Below are 14,218 nucleotides of genomic sequence, written 5' to 3'. Positions count from 1 at the left end.
GATCAATTTTCCCTTGGAAAAGGGGGTTTGATATTAATCCCTGGTTTACGGAGTGGTTTTGATGATTAAATAAGCTAACCTGCACACAGCGCTCAACTCATCATAAATGCTCAATAAATGTCAGCTATCGTCGTCACGAGAAGCAGCAAAGAACTGGTAGGGGCTGGGTTATCCTTCCAGGCGGGGGCCCGTGTCCCCTTGGCAGAGAAGGGATGGGAACACGGGAGACAGAGAAGGTGGCTGCAGGCCCACTGGCCACACTCTAAAAACGCCTCACAAAAAAAACAAAAAAGAAGCAGTCAGGTAAATAAAGCTTTCCCTGGCTTCTAGTAACACCAATTGGTGAGGATGTCAGATACGTATTTAGTGCTTACTAGGGGCCAGGCACTCCGCTGGGCGCTTTACATGCAGTGTATCCTCGACCCTTCCAGCGATGCTGCAGGTCGGTATTATCAGATGACAACGTACAGGTGAGAAGAACAGGTGTCAGAGAAATTAAGGAACTGGCCTGAAGTCGTTGGACACATTTGGGAACAAGGGCACTGAGGCTCCAATCACTCACACCGAGGCACAGGAGACACACTATTTCCACGCCCTACTGCTTGTGGGGAAAAGGCAGCTGCTGTCCTATTGGGGCTGAGCCTTAGGACAGCAGAGGACTCTTTTTTTTTTTTTTTTTAATTATTGCTTTTTATTCCTTTTCTTAAAAACATTTTTTTTTTAATGTTTATTTTTGAAAGAGACAGAGCATGAGCAGGGGAGCAGGGGGCAGAGAGAGGGGGAGACACAGAATCCAAAGCAGGCTCCAGGCTCTGAGCTGTCAGCCCAGAGCCCGATGCAGGGCTCGAACCCGGGAACAGTGAGATCATGACCTGAGCCAAAGTCGGACGCTCAACTGACTGAGCCACCCAGGCGCCCCGGCATCATTTTTCTGAGAGCAATATGCCATTTGCTTATTTTCTTTCTGCCTCAGTTTTCCTATCTATAAAACGGGTCCCAGCTGTTTAGCTTCTTCACACAAATATAGTCAACCTGGGTGAGCACTTTAAAACACTCTGGAAAGCCGGGGTTAAAGTCACTATATAATTATTGCCTGCCTCATACATTCATGCTGGCTTAGAAAGGATGTAATTGTAAACTAATCATATAAATGAACTATGAAACATCATTCAAATGTCTACTCCCTTGTATCTGACTTGCCCACATCTAAGCATTTACTTAAAAAATGAGCAAACACCACAGAAGCTAAGCCAGTGGGTTCAGGTGACAACGACTGAGGTTAAGCACGAGGAAGCACTTCTGGTGGGAGGTCCTGGGGAGAGTGCGTCCTGTCTCAGACTCTACGGCATATCCCCGTGGGCTGCTGCTTTGTAAAAACCGAGACCCTGGGTCCTGTGTTTTCCCGCACTCCCGCTGCCCCCTGAATCTCCTCAGGACCTCTTCTCCCCGCCCCAAAGATGAAGGGCACCCACGTGCTTTCGTCAGACTCGTAGAACAGGAACAACGGAGACGCGTCAGACGTCGGGTTTGTGTTCCTCAGTCAGGTTTGCACAAGGTCAGAACTCCGGCTGACGATATTCATAGGTATCAGCATCGTCTGAGATTATAGGCCATTCCTTTTTTTTTTAATGGCAGATTTACTGATACCGGATTCACACAGCTTATAATCCACCCACGTGAAGCACACAATTAAACGGCCTTGAGTGTCCTCCCGGAGGCATGCAACCATTGGAATGATCGGTGTCAGACGTTTTCATCACACCAAAAAAAGAAAGCCTGTACCCTTGAGTGGTCACCCCTCACTCCTCCCCACGCTCCCCAGCCACCAGCCCCAGGAAGCCACTAGTTGAATTTCTGTCTCTATCGAGGAAGGATGGTTCCGGTTTCTTCTCACCAACACTTGTCATTGTCTGTCTTTTTGGTCGCAGCCATTCTAGTGGGCTTGAAGTATGTGGTTTTAAGTTGCATTTCCCCGACATTGAGCATCTTTTCATGTGCTTACTGGCTGCCTGAATGTCTTCTTTGGAGAAAAGTCTATTCAGATCCTTCACCCATATTTTAATCGGGTTATTGGTCTTTTCATGAGTGAGTTGTAAGAGTTCTTTACGTGTTCCAGATGAGACAGTCCCTAGTCACCTATATGATTTACAAATAGTTTCTCTAATTCTGCGGGTTGTCTTTTCCTTTTCTTGATGACATCCTTTGGAGCACAAAAGATTTTCATTTGGGTGGAGGCCAAGAGCTGGTTATCCTTCCACTGCCCGTGTTTCCGGTGTTACACAATTACAATTTGCACCGGTTCAGATGCTGAATCATCGCGTAGCATCACACGTAGCCCGTAAGGCTCTTTCCTGCCCCGTTTCTGCCCTTCAGGCCCACAGGTCTGTCTTCCCCTCTGACCTCAGCAAGAGCCACGGTGCCTTTCGGTGACCTGTGGCGTGCTCTCGCTACGTCCAGCGAGAGCCGCGCTCTGCAGCGACCTCGAGCCTAGACTCCTCGGGGGCCCGAACTCCAGGGTCATGTCCACGACAGGGCCTGTCTCCGCATCCCCTGTGTCCGCAGCAGTGCCCCTCCCCAACACAGCTGCTCTGAGTCTTGCTCAGAGCCCCCTGCCCTGGTCACCCACCCCGGGCACGCCTGGTTCGCCTCACCCGCTCCAGGTTCCTCTCCTACAACACAACTCACTTCTGTGTTATTTACTGTTTGGCCCTTTCTAAATCCCTTATTAGGACACAAGCTTCACGCGGGTAGGGCGCTCGGCCTCTGTACCTCAGCAACGCCTCGCTTCCCCCAAAGCCGCTTCACAAAAACCCGCGGAAATGAGCGAACACCTGTGATCCGCATCTCTCTGATCACGAACGAGGATGAGCATCGCCATCTGATCACAGGCCACACGTGTTTCCTCTTTTGTGAACTGCCCGTCGGCTCGTTTGTCCACTTGTCCACATTTTCTTTTTCATCGATTTATAGGGAACGCTTTAGGGTCTCGCGACGCTAATCCTTTGTTAGTGTGCTTATTCACTTTATTTATAACCAGCGCCTGCCACAGTGCGCAGCGGGCAAGGATGGAGTCACGACCATGCGACAAATGTGTTCCGCTTCCCATCGGTGTGGGTTCACACTTGGGGGGGAACAAGGGAAAAGCCCGCTTAAAAATAATCCAGGGAGGCCTGGGTGGCTCAGTCGGGGTAAGCGTCTGACTTCCGCTCAGGGCATGATCTCATGGTTCGTGAGTTCGAGCCCTGCGTCGGGCTCTGTGCTGACGGCTCAGAGCCCGTTTCGGATCCTCTGTCCCCCCCCCCCCCCCCGTACCTCTCCTGCTCGTGCTTACACTCTCTCTCTCTCTCTCAAAAATAAACAAACGTTAAAAAAAGCCTTTAAAAACTTAAGCCAATAATTACGAGGCAAAGAAATCGTGCAACGTACCCTGGCAAGCAGTCCCCGCAGACGGCGTCGCTGGTGACAGAGCAGTTGGCCTTCTGGAAGCGGTTCACCACCGCGCACTCCAGGCACGGCTTGCATTTCTGAAAGCCCCAGTCCTCCTTGAACCGGTGCGGCCGGCAGGTCAGGCACCGGGCATCCTCCCCGTAGCCAAAGCCACATTCCTGCAGGGATTCACAAGCACCAGAACGCTATTCAGACGTCGCAAGCGTGAAAAAGACGAAAAAGACGAAAAAGACAGCGGGGATAAAAGGAAGAGCTGGTCTAATAACTACGGAGTGGGTTTCCCTGGACACAAAGGCAGCAGCTCTTCCGGCAAGTTCCAATGTGTCTCCCGCTGCTAATCATCTCTCTTACTGCATTAAGTATTCTTAGTCATCCACTTTATTCAAGAAGCCACGAGCATTTGCATAAGAAAGGTCCTCCGGGACCCCCTGCTGCTGCATTATGGCCAGTTTATGGCAGAATTATGGCCCTTTTTTTTTCTCCAATTAAGCCAGTCATGTGCATGTTCAGAAACTGAAGTCAGAGAAAAACTCAGAGGCTTACTCACTTATCAGGGCAGGAAATACGGGCTCTGATAGCAACGGTGATAGTTTCTTTTTTTTTTTCCCCCACTTTTATTCATCTATTTATTTATCACGATGAAATTTATTGTCAAACTGCTTTCCATACGACAACAGTGATATTTTCAAACCGAGGCTAACCGGGTAAGGAATTTCCTAAGCTGACGATCTGGAAGGTCTGCCCAGGAGAGGGCACCTCGAAATGTTCAGCCGTTTATGGCTGTGTGACAGTAGGGAAGGTTCCTCCCTATTTCTTAGAAGAATACGGAATTCTTGTTTGGATTCAACTGTGTGACACCAAAGGTCCAAGGATGAGCAGCACACATGGTTCATTTCCACAAGGTCCAGAACCAAATAAGTCATAGCCGGCCGTGTAACGCAAATACGATGCAACAACACGAAGAATGGCGGAGACACGTGTTCACGATCGCTTTAAAAATAAGTTATAACACAGAATGAGAAGTACGTGTCCGTCCCTTACAAAAGCATTAACAATTAGTGTCATTATTATACTCAGTGACATTGAGCTGGTTAATAATAATCAATAACATCGACTGGGTTACTCTGCACATTGTCTCATGATTTCGTACTTCTTCCCAATGAGGGAACCACCATCATTATTCCCATTTCATGAATGGGGGTAGGGAGCTTCCCAGAAGGTATGTACCTGAACCCAGGTGACATGGCTAATGTTAGAAGCAGGATTTGAACCTACCCAGTTGAATTCCGGAATCAGATTCCACACCACGACACTGTGGGATCTGTCGGGTACGTTCTCTCTCCGTCTGGAGAGCATACCGAGCAAGCCCACAAACACAGCTCAATGCAGCAGAAGAGAAGAGCCTCACCAATATCTCTTGGCCCCCTCCCCTGTAAACTTTGGGTGCAGAATGCAAATCCCTGGTCATTCAAAATGCCCATTTGCCTATAAAACTTACATGCCTAAAATCCTTGATCTGTAGTTACATGCACAGTCAGCTAAGTGGTATTTATCGGTCAAAAACGAAATCAAAACGAACACAAAGGGTAGTGTCCCTGTACTCAATAAGCTACTGAATAAAATACTCAGAATATTTTTGGCTAATAAACTCGTTCACGTCTTAGAGGAGCAGTACGTTCCTTCCTCATTTCAGTTACTCAGCTCGCCTTTCACATGTGAGCCCTGAACATGCACAACAAAGGGTAGCGGACCAAGAAAGCAGAAGGTCAACAACCTTCTTAATCCCTAGTGTCCTAAACCAAGGCACAGACAGAAGGAAAAAAAAAATCTGACTTGAAGAATGGATTCACTAGAGATTATCTTTGGGCCGGGGGGGGGGGGGGGGGAGAGGGGGATAGTGAAATTATGAGGTGTTTTGAATTTTCATAATTCTCTGATAATTTACTCTTTGGCAAAACGCATCTATGACTCTGGCAACCGGGAAAACAACAAAGATACGTATTCAAAAAGAATTTCTTGGGGGGTACACTAGGTCTTTGCAGGGAGGTCCCTGCTGGTTTTGGTGCTTTGTACGTGGGCGCTGCGCTTCTGCACGGGGGCAGAAGTGGGTTTTTGCCGAGTACGTTAGTTGCCGAGAGAGCCGAGTGCATCCCAAGGCTCTCTTTCAGTGTAGATGGGAGCCGCCCTGTCACAATCTTCCGGGATCAAAGGGTGGCAGGTGTGACATTTGGGTAGGGGCGTGGGGACCTCGCTGTCCACAGGTTCGGCACCTCCACGTCAAAGGTTCACGCAAGAGCCAAGTTTCAAAATCACACTTGGATCCAGGCGGCTGGGACTGGAAGGGTCTCATATACAAGTTACAACCCAACAAAGAAAGAAAGGAAAAAGGAAGAGGGCAGAAGAGGCAAAACAAAGGGAAAGAGAAATGAGAAAGACAAGAAGGTGTCTTAGCTGGGAATACACGAAATGCCGTTTTTCCAGCGAGGCTGATATGGAAGAAAAAGTGTGTCTGACAATGGAGCCAAAGACACATGAGCTTGAAGGCCAACGCTGCCACTCGTCAGCTAAGCTATTTGGGGAACTCTGATCCTCAGTCGCTACATCTGCGAGAGGGGGGTCAGTACTCGCCTGCCCTCCAGGGCTGTTTTGAGGAATAAAAGGGAAAAAAACATAGACAAGCTGTAAATTATAAATCGAGCACAGGGTGAGCGCTCACCAGATAAATGATACCTTTTAGATTCTCTACGGCCCAACAAACCAACTGTTCCGATTTAAGTATGATAAAGCCCCACTGGGGACCTTCAGGCTCCAGTGTTTTGCCGGGTTACGAGAAAGACCACTTTCCACCTAAATTATTTTCGTTGAATAAAATAGGTCTAAAACGGAATTATCCGTCTTTTAACAACGGTACGTGGAATACAATTTAGCTGCACCTGCCTGGGTCAAGGGCGTGCGCTGGGTGGGCAGTTTGCGGTTTTAAGTCCCCCGCCGGGCAGTGAACTATCATTCTTGCTCCTGCTCAGTATCTCTGCCTCCAGCAGTTCACTTCCTCTTCCATCCTGAGAAACGAACTAGACAGACAGCCAAGTGGACGCCAACTTGAAAGAACTACAAGTAGCTGTTTTGACGGGTCTCATCTCTTTTGAAAAACAACAAATACTTTTGAGTCCCGACTGGATTCCAGAGTTTATAATGGTACACGGGAACCGTTATGACCCCCGTATTTCTGCCATATACCATTGTGTGTCATTTACATGTCGTTATACTTCATAGAATGAGGATTTCGTGGAGCTTTTTTTTTTGGTCCATTCTAAAGATTTTATTTAAAAAAATTTTTTTTAATGCTTATTTATTTCTGAGACAGACAGAGACAGAACATGAATGGGGGAGGGGCAGAGAGAGAGGGAGACGCAGAATCCCAAGCAGGCTCCAGGCTCTGAGCTGTTGGCACAGAGCCCAACGCGGGGCTCGAACTCACAGACCGCGAGAATGTGACCTGAGCCGAAGCCGGCCGCTCAACCTACTGAGCCACCCAGGCACCCCAAGATTTTATTTTTTAAGTAATCTCTACACAGTGTGGGGCTTGAACTGATGAACCCAACATCAAGAGTCGCATGCCCCAGGGACTGAGCCAGCCAGGTGCTCCTTTCTAGTCCATTCTATATATGAAAAAAAACAACAAAGCCAGGCTCCTAATGCATCATAATTTTGCCTTCATTGTCTGGATATTAATTTACTAGTTCTGCTTAGATTTTATATGTTTTACTGGCAACAATAGTAATTTTGGAGTAGATTTAGGTGAGAGGTTGATCACAAAATAATACCTAAATGTACTGAACAGGTACAGTGAACCGTATGGTCTCCTAGGAACCTTTATACAGAGATTGATTATTTGAAGGAATTCAGTTTAAAATATATTTTCTCTAAAGTATTTGTCATTTTTTGAAAGACAACATTAAAACACCGACCTAATATTATTTTTAAACTTTTAAAACATGCTTGCACTTCATGCTGGTCTAAGAAACTTATGAAGCGATCGTTCTGTATTTGAGAGGAATCTGAGAAACTTAACAGAAGACCATAGGGGAAGGGAAGGGGAAAAGCAGTTTCAAACAGAGAGGGAGGCAAACCCATGAGACTGAAATACAGAGAACAATCTGAGGGTTGATGGGGGGGCGGGGAAAATGGGTGACGGGCATTGAAGAGGGCACTTGTTGGGATGAGCACTGGGTGTTGGATGGAAGCGATGAATCATGGGAAGCTACTTCCGAAGCCAAGAGCACACTGTATACTCTGTATGTTAGCTAACTTGACAATAAATTATACTAAAAAAAACAACCATCAGAAATCTTGAATTAACCATTGAATTAACCAGAAATTCAGAGAAGGTATTTCCAAGGAATTAAGTGATAGCATGGTGTCCATGGCAGCAATCGCTTTTAGAGCTAATTGTCTTATTTCTGAAGCACCATAAACACAGAGACCCTGCAATTATTTGAAATCCAGGCTATAAAGTAAACAGCATATAAACATTAAATTACCCCCCAATATAAATGTCTACTTTGATGTTTTTATTTCATTCAGTAAAAGTAGGTGGTTAAAATGCCTTGAAACCTTTCCCATTAAGTTCAATAAATAACTAGCGAGAGAAAAAGGAAAAAGGCCAACCGGCGTAGAGAATGGCCCCCCAGCCTCCCGCCCAGAGTAACACTGCTGAGAGAGCACTGAGACTGTGCCTTTGTAACCCTGTGTCCACTCCCCTAGGGCCAGTGACTGTTTCTGCTGTCTTTTCATCCCTTTTTATGCTGAAAAACTTCCACTGCACACAAGATTTGTATTAAAAAAAAAAAATCAAACAGTGCACCTTCCTTCCCATCCCTGGTCTCACGTCCCGTTCCCTCCACACAGGCAAACACTGCCACCAGCTTTTGGGAGAACCTCCTGGAAACATCCCAATGTCTTCCGCGTGCACACGCGTGTGTTTTTTTAAATTTTTTTTTTAACGTTTATTTATTTTTGAGACAGAGAGAGACAGAGCATGAACAGGGGAGGGTCACAGAGACAGGGAGACACAGAATCCGAAACAGGCTCCAGGCTCTGAGCTGTCAGCACAGAGCCCGACGCGGGGCTCGAACCCACGGACCGTGAGATCATGACCTGAGCCGAAGTCGGACGCTTAACCGACCGAGCCACCCAGGCGCCCCCGCGCGCGTGTGTTTTAACACGCTGTTCCGCAGCTAGTTTTTCAGTTTCCCCCCCTCGGTGCGTCTCGGAGAGCTCTCCGCGTCTGCATATGGAGAGCCCGCCGTGGTGCGGCTACAGCTGAATCCATTCCGCTGGAGCCCACTCACCCTGCACCCCAAGTGCCGGGACGGAGGGGGCAGCCGTGGGCGTCTGCTGAAGTACGCGGGCCCTGGTCAGTGGCCTCACTGTGCCGCGGATGACAACAGCATGCCATCTTTTGGGCCTTCCCTCCACCACTTTTGGGTAGAAGGGGGCACCTCCCCTAGGCGTGCGGTTTTCCCCAGCAGGCTAGTATGCTGCCGCTGGGAAGAAAAGAAATGGTAGGAATGGGTTTGTGGTGAGGGAAAACAGAGTCCTCAGAAAAGAGAGTAAGCTGGCCGTGCTGACCGGGGTCCCGCTGAGTTTTCTGAGCAGCCTTCACGGGCTCCCGGGAGCTGCCTTCCCAGTTAGGGCCAACCTCGGGCCTTGTGCTCGAGAGCCCGTTGTCTGAGACTCCTGTGCCTGGTTAGCCAGAATCCCCTACCCTCCTCTCTGCTCACCCTCCATACCTGGTCAAATTGCTTCCTGCCCCTCCACCCTCTGGCCACCCTGGCCTGCCTTCAGCAAGAATCCCGTTAGGTCTGCTTTAGCCACAATCCCCTTTCCCCTGATGTTTCCTCTTAGGAATTTTCCGTCCACTGCCCCCCACCTGGCCCCTTGGCTAAAATCCCCTCTTGTCCATGTTGTATTTGGAATTGAGCCCGGTTCCATACTGAGGCCTCTCTTTCCCTATTGCGATAGTTCCTGAGCGAGGTCTGTTTTTCCGGCTTTCCCCTCTGTCCTGCTGTGGTTCTCTGAAACTTCCCAGGTCACAACTAGAGCTCTCCCTCTCACCATTTCCTTGGAAGGACCACATGTGTGTTTGGTGAGGGAGGATACGTGGGAGGGGACCGGGACGGGAGTGGGGGCGTTAGTCATCAGCCTGGGTGTCCGCATTAGAGATACGACTTTTGTTTTTATGGCGCGCGGTCTGGCCATTCATATCAGTGGTAGAAATGCATTTAGCCTTTAACATAATCCTAGAGTCTTTAGTTTTGAAATTACGACTTGGTACCTTTGAGGAAATACGATGTCCCTGAGTCCCTGGGGAACCTTTTTTATTAGTGAGCTTGGAGGTGGGAAAATATACACATGAAGAATAACCCATTAAAAAAAAAAACACTGCAAATAAAAAAATAAACAAATAAATAAAGCACAGCTATAGGAGTCCTACCTATTTCCCCAAATTCTACAAGAAGAGAACAATCCCCTGTATCTGACGCCTCCCTCCACCACTCTCTCCCCGGAGCCTCTCAGAGTACGTGGTACTTATGAAGCTTCTTCGCTTGACCAAACTTCAGCCAGGATCCTTGACCCTCCTCTGGGCCCATCTGTGTACCTCCTTACAAAATCCGCCTTAGCAAATGCTCTGCTCCGTCAGCTGCACCAGAACCACCCACCCTTCACATCTGCTCGCGTTCCTCCTCCTCCGTTTGAAGCTCGGTCACCCTGGCTTATCATCTCCAGCAGAGAATTGTTACATTTGCGTTGGCCAGGCCCCCCCTGCCCCCGGCTGCTTCCCCTCAGCGATCTTCTACCCGCTGCCCCTTGCTCCTTGGCGATCCATTCCCGTGAGCTCATGCTGCACGGGGACGGAGCCCCCTGGCTCCCCCCTCCACTGTAAGATCCCACTGTGGCCGTCCCCCTCCATCCCTAAAGCCTGCCTTTGCCATCCTTAAAAAGTGCCATGGAATACCTTCTTCTTTAACAACGCATACCAGGCCGGTGAGTAACACAGCAATGTTTGCTGACCAAACAATGGATGAACGAGTATGGCTGAAGGCACCATTTCCTAAGTTGTTGTTGTTTCATTAGTAGTATCATTATTGCTTTATTGTAGGCAGCGCTAGCCTACAGAGGCCACGGCAGTGTCCCACATGGTAAGACCACGTAGACCGTGTGGGCTGGTGCAGGTGGGTGGCGTGGGTGTGTGTGTGTGTGTGTGTGTGTGTGTGCGGCTTCCTTATCTTGGTTCCAAGGCAGGAGAAGGGCTGCGTCCAGCTGGGCCATTTCCACCCAAGCTGGCGGCAGCGGGAGCTCTGACACCCTGCCCAATATTTTTAAGCCACATTTGGTGGCTTTCCAGTGGCAAAACGACTCAGAGTAAACAGTCCTCAAATCCCCTTCTCTCTCTTCGCCCTCTGCAAATTCAACACTTAGCAAAAACAGAAGTGGATCCCACCTACACGCTCCAGGAGCAGCTCCCCAGACCAGAGGGGAGACGCTCACAGACCACTGACTGGCCAGGAAGCACATTCGGGGGGCCTCGGGTCGAAAGCACTATTCACTTGGAAAGCAAGCCAGTAAGTTATTAACTTTGGTTCTTTGAACTTTAAAAGCTCAAATCTGGACCGAGAAGAAGTTATTTGTAGAGAAAGTCTAGCGCATGCAAATGGATATGACAAATTAGATTTATGTGCCTGGTATTTAGAAATCAGCGTTTTAATTTCCTTTAATAAAACAACACCAAAGACAGTTCCCGCCCCCCCCCCTTCCACCAAGTTCCAGTTTATGAAAATCTGTAACTGAGTTTTTTAAAGAAAAATTACAAGCTAGAGCTTGCTAATATCTGCCAAACACCGCTGGGCTCGATTAGGTATAATTAAACAGAAATAAAGTGAGCAACACTGTAATTAAATGGCAGAAATGAATCTTTTTCATGCTTGCAAATTACTTTCATTTTTTTTGTGTGCATGTGTGACTTTCTTCATGGGGATGAAAACAGCTTTCCAAAAAGGAGATGTCTTCAAAAATCGGAAGCCAGGCACGCACCCGTGGGGAGCAAAGTGTGTTGTTGTTTACGAGAATTAATTTTTTCACATTAGCCAAAGTCCTCCCAATAACTGGTTAGAAAGGCTTCCTTTGAAAACCGTGCCAGAAGCTTGAAGACCATGTCAAGTGGTTCATGCAAAAACTAGTTTCCTGGTTGACTGCTGGGAGGCGATCGTGTTAAAAGCACATTGTTGGCAATAATACTCGGTGAGGAGGAGGGGCTGTGGCCGCGCAGATTCTAGACGGTAAGAAGTAAAAGGCTAATGTGGTCACTCGGGGAAAACAAAAGTCGTCCTCTCCCACATATCGCCAAGCTGCTTATTTTCGTGAGCCGCAAGGCCAGCCGTGTGGCTCTCCTGTGCACATTCGTGGCTCCAAACGTCCAGCACGTACCGCTTATGGAGCTATGAAAACAAGTTTGTATTTTTTTGCCTCAGAAATAGGAAGAAGGCATTGTCAATTCCCTTCCTCATACACTTCTGAAACCTAAGCCCCGTCACGGAAGAGGAAGTGACTATGGTTCCACGGGAGCGCGTCCTCAAAGCCGACCCCGCTCGGCTCCATGGCCTGTCCTGCACTTTCCCAAAGACACAGAAACACGACCCGCGAGCCTGCGTGACTAAAAAGAACTTGACTGAGTAGCCAGGATGCTTGGGCCTTTCAGGGAAAGAACTGGAAACCAAAAGAGCTAAGGCCGGAAGACAGCTCAGAAGGCACAAGAGGGGGACACAGAGGGCACCACCCGGTGTGAAGAGCCGCACCCAGGACGCCCATGTGGCCAGACCAAACAGAAGCAGAAGCCGGTGGGTGTTTGGAGAGCGGTGGCCGGGCCCAGGGCTGCTCAGACGAGGAAGGGGAGGAAGAAGGCTGACCAGGAAGGCAGCTCCTGGAATGCACAAGCATGAGGTCAACATGATTTGGAGATCCCTTTGTGTTAGAAGTCGGTCCTGGGCCAGAATTTTGGGAGGAACGTTCACCACTCTAGAGCTGCAGTGTCTAATACGACAGCCACAACTGCGTGTGGCAAAACTCAAATTTAATCAATTACAACGCAATAAAATGTAAAACCCAGTGCTTCCGGTGACACAAGCCACCTTTCAGGTGTTCACGAATACATTTCAAGTGGCTAGTAACCCCCGTGTTGGCCAGTGGAGACACAGACCATTCCGTCATCGCAGCGAATTCGACCGTAGCACCGTACTCGAGCATTATTCAAAATGAGAAAAAGACCATTACTCCCATGTGGCCCCACCGCCTTCTCCCAGCACATCACTTACTGACGGTGACGATGGACTGATCCACTAACCGTCTCTGTGTCTGTTTCCTCATCTATAAGACAGGAGGCGTTATACCCCCTATTTAAGACATACGTTAAAAGGACTCCAGTAGTTAATATATAAATATCACATAGAACCTGGCTCATTATAATAAACGTTAGCTAATACCTATTGGTTGCATGATATGTATTGCAGAATAACAACCGAAAGCATATTTGAGAGGCAGTGCATATTTGTTACAAGAAATCCTTTTCATGCACATAACCCAAAGTATCCTGGGTGAAAGGTCAAACTAGGTAATCATTTAAAAAGTGGCTAATTGGGGGCATCTGGTTTCAGTTCAGGTCATGATCTCGTGGTTTGTGAGTTTCAGCCCCACGTTGGGCTCTGCATGGAGCCTGCTTGGGATTCATTCTCCCTCTCTCTCTCTCTCTCTCTCTCTCTCCCCCCCCGTCCCCCCCCCCCCCCCCAAATATATAAACTTTAAAAAAAAGTGGGTAGCAAAGGGAAGGGTCTCAATCTAAACAAGCAACAATAGTTATTATTGAACCTGGAGCTTCTGTGCAGACTTCTTACTATCTAATAATTGAAAGGAAGTGAAAAGAGGTCAGAGGAACCACTGACCACACATGACAGGTGTACCAAAAAGCATACTGTCTCCAGGAATGCTATTCCGGTAACTTCCCCCAAACCCAACTACATGTTTTAAATGGCAGAGACCTGACAATGGGAAAGTCAGCCCAGGCATCTTGAGGAAAACAAAAAACAAACCAGAATTGAATGCATTCCAAAGAAAATAATCATTAGGAGTAATAAAGCCACAGATGGAAATATTAACTCTACCTGCTTACCCAGAGTATTTCCAGGCTTCAGGTTTAAGACATAAACACGTTTATAACTTGAAGAACCTCATGACCCAGTCTTTTGGTATTTTGGGTAGAGACAAATGATATTAGAAAATGGACATCAAGTTTAAGTTATGTTTACTACAGCAAAACAATTAACTTAATAATGTTAGAATAATAGTTATTTGAAAGCTTTCCTGTCTGGTGAAAATGCACTTTTTTTTTTTTTTACCCTTAATGTAAAGAAAACTTTAGTTGTGATTATCAGTAATTTGATTCAGCTTTTGTACTTTTTAATAACTCACTTTAAAATATTTACTGTTTATTGGGCATTCAAAACTTCAAGCACCACAGGTAACCAAAATTTTAACCCTCAGTTAAAAAGCTAAGGACTACTGAACTTAGTCATCTCATTACAGATTAACCAGTATCCAAACTTATATTTTGTGAAAAAAGTGAAAAACAATTCAATTATTTATAAATACTTCACTATTTTTTTTAAAAAAAGCTTACTCTTAGCCAGAAATGTAAAACTTGGACATCATGACTAACCTG

At 47.3% G+C, this 14,218-nt stretch overlaps 1 protein-coding gene across 7 annotated transcripts in view; it reads right to left on the bottom strand.

The window, feature by feature from the left end:
- The window catches only part of TNFRSF19 (TNF receptor superfamily member 19), a 93,039-nt gene that overhangs the window by 53,408 nt on the left and 25,413 nt on the right, over positions 1-14,218 (bottom strand). For 6 of the 7 annotated variants that reach the window (XM_043575185.1, XM_043575201.1, XM_043575194.1 and 3 more), the window contains exon 4: positions 3,427-3,605. The exons of the other annotated variant lie outside the window; for it this stretch is intronic. In XM_043575185.1, coding sequence (XP_043431120.1) covers positions 3,427-3,605 — 179 coding nt within the window. The remainder of the gene's footprint in view (positions 1-3,426; positions 3,606-14,218) is intronic. 7 annotated transcript variants of the gene reach the window in all.

Source organism: Prionailurus bengalensis, chromosome A1 (assembly GCF_016509475.1).
Source record: "Prionailurus bengalensis isolate Pbe53 chromosome A1, Fcat_Pben_1.1_paternal_pri, whole genome shotgun sequence".
NCBI classification, from domain to species: Eukaryota; Metazoa; Chordata; class Mammalia; order Carnivora; family Felidae; genus Prionailurus; species Prionailurus bengalensis.
Note: the sequence above shows the minus strand (reverse complement) of the source record. Positions and strands in the feature narration are given on the sequence as shown.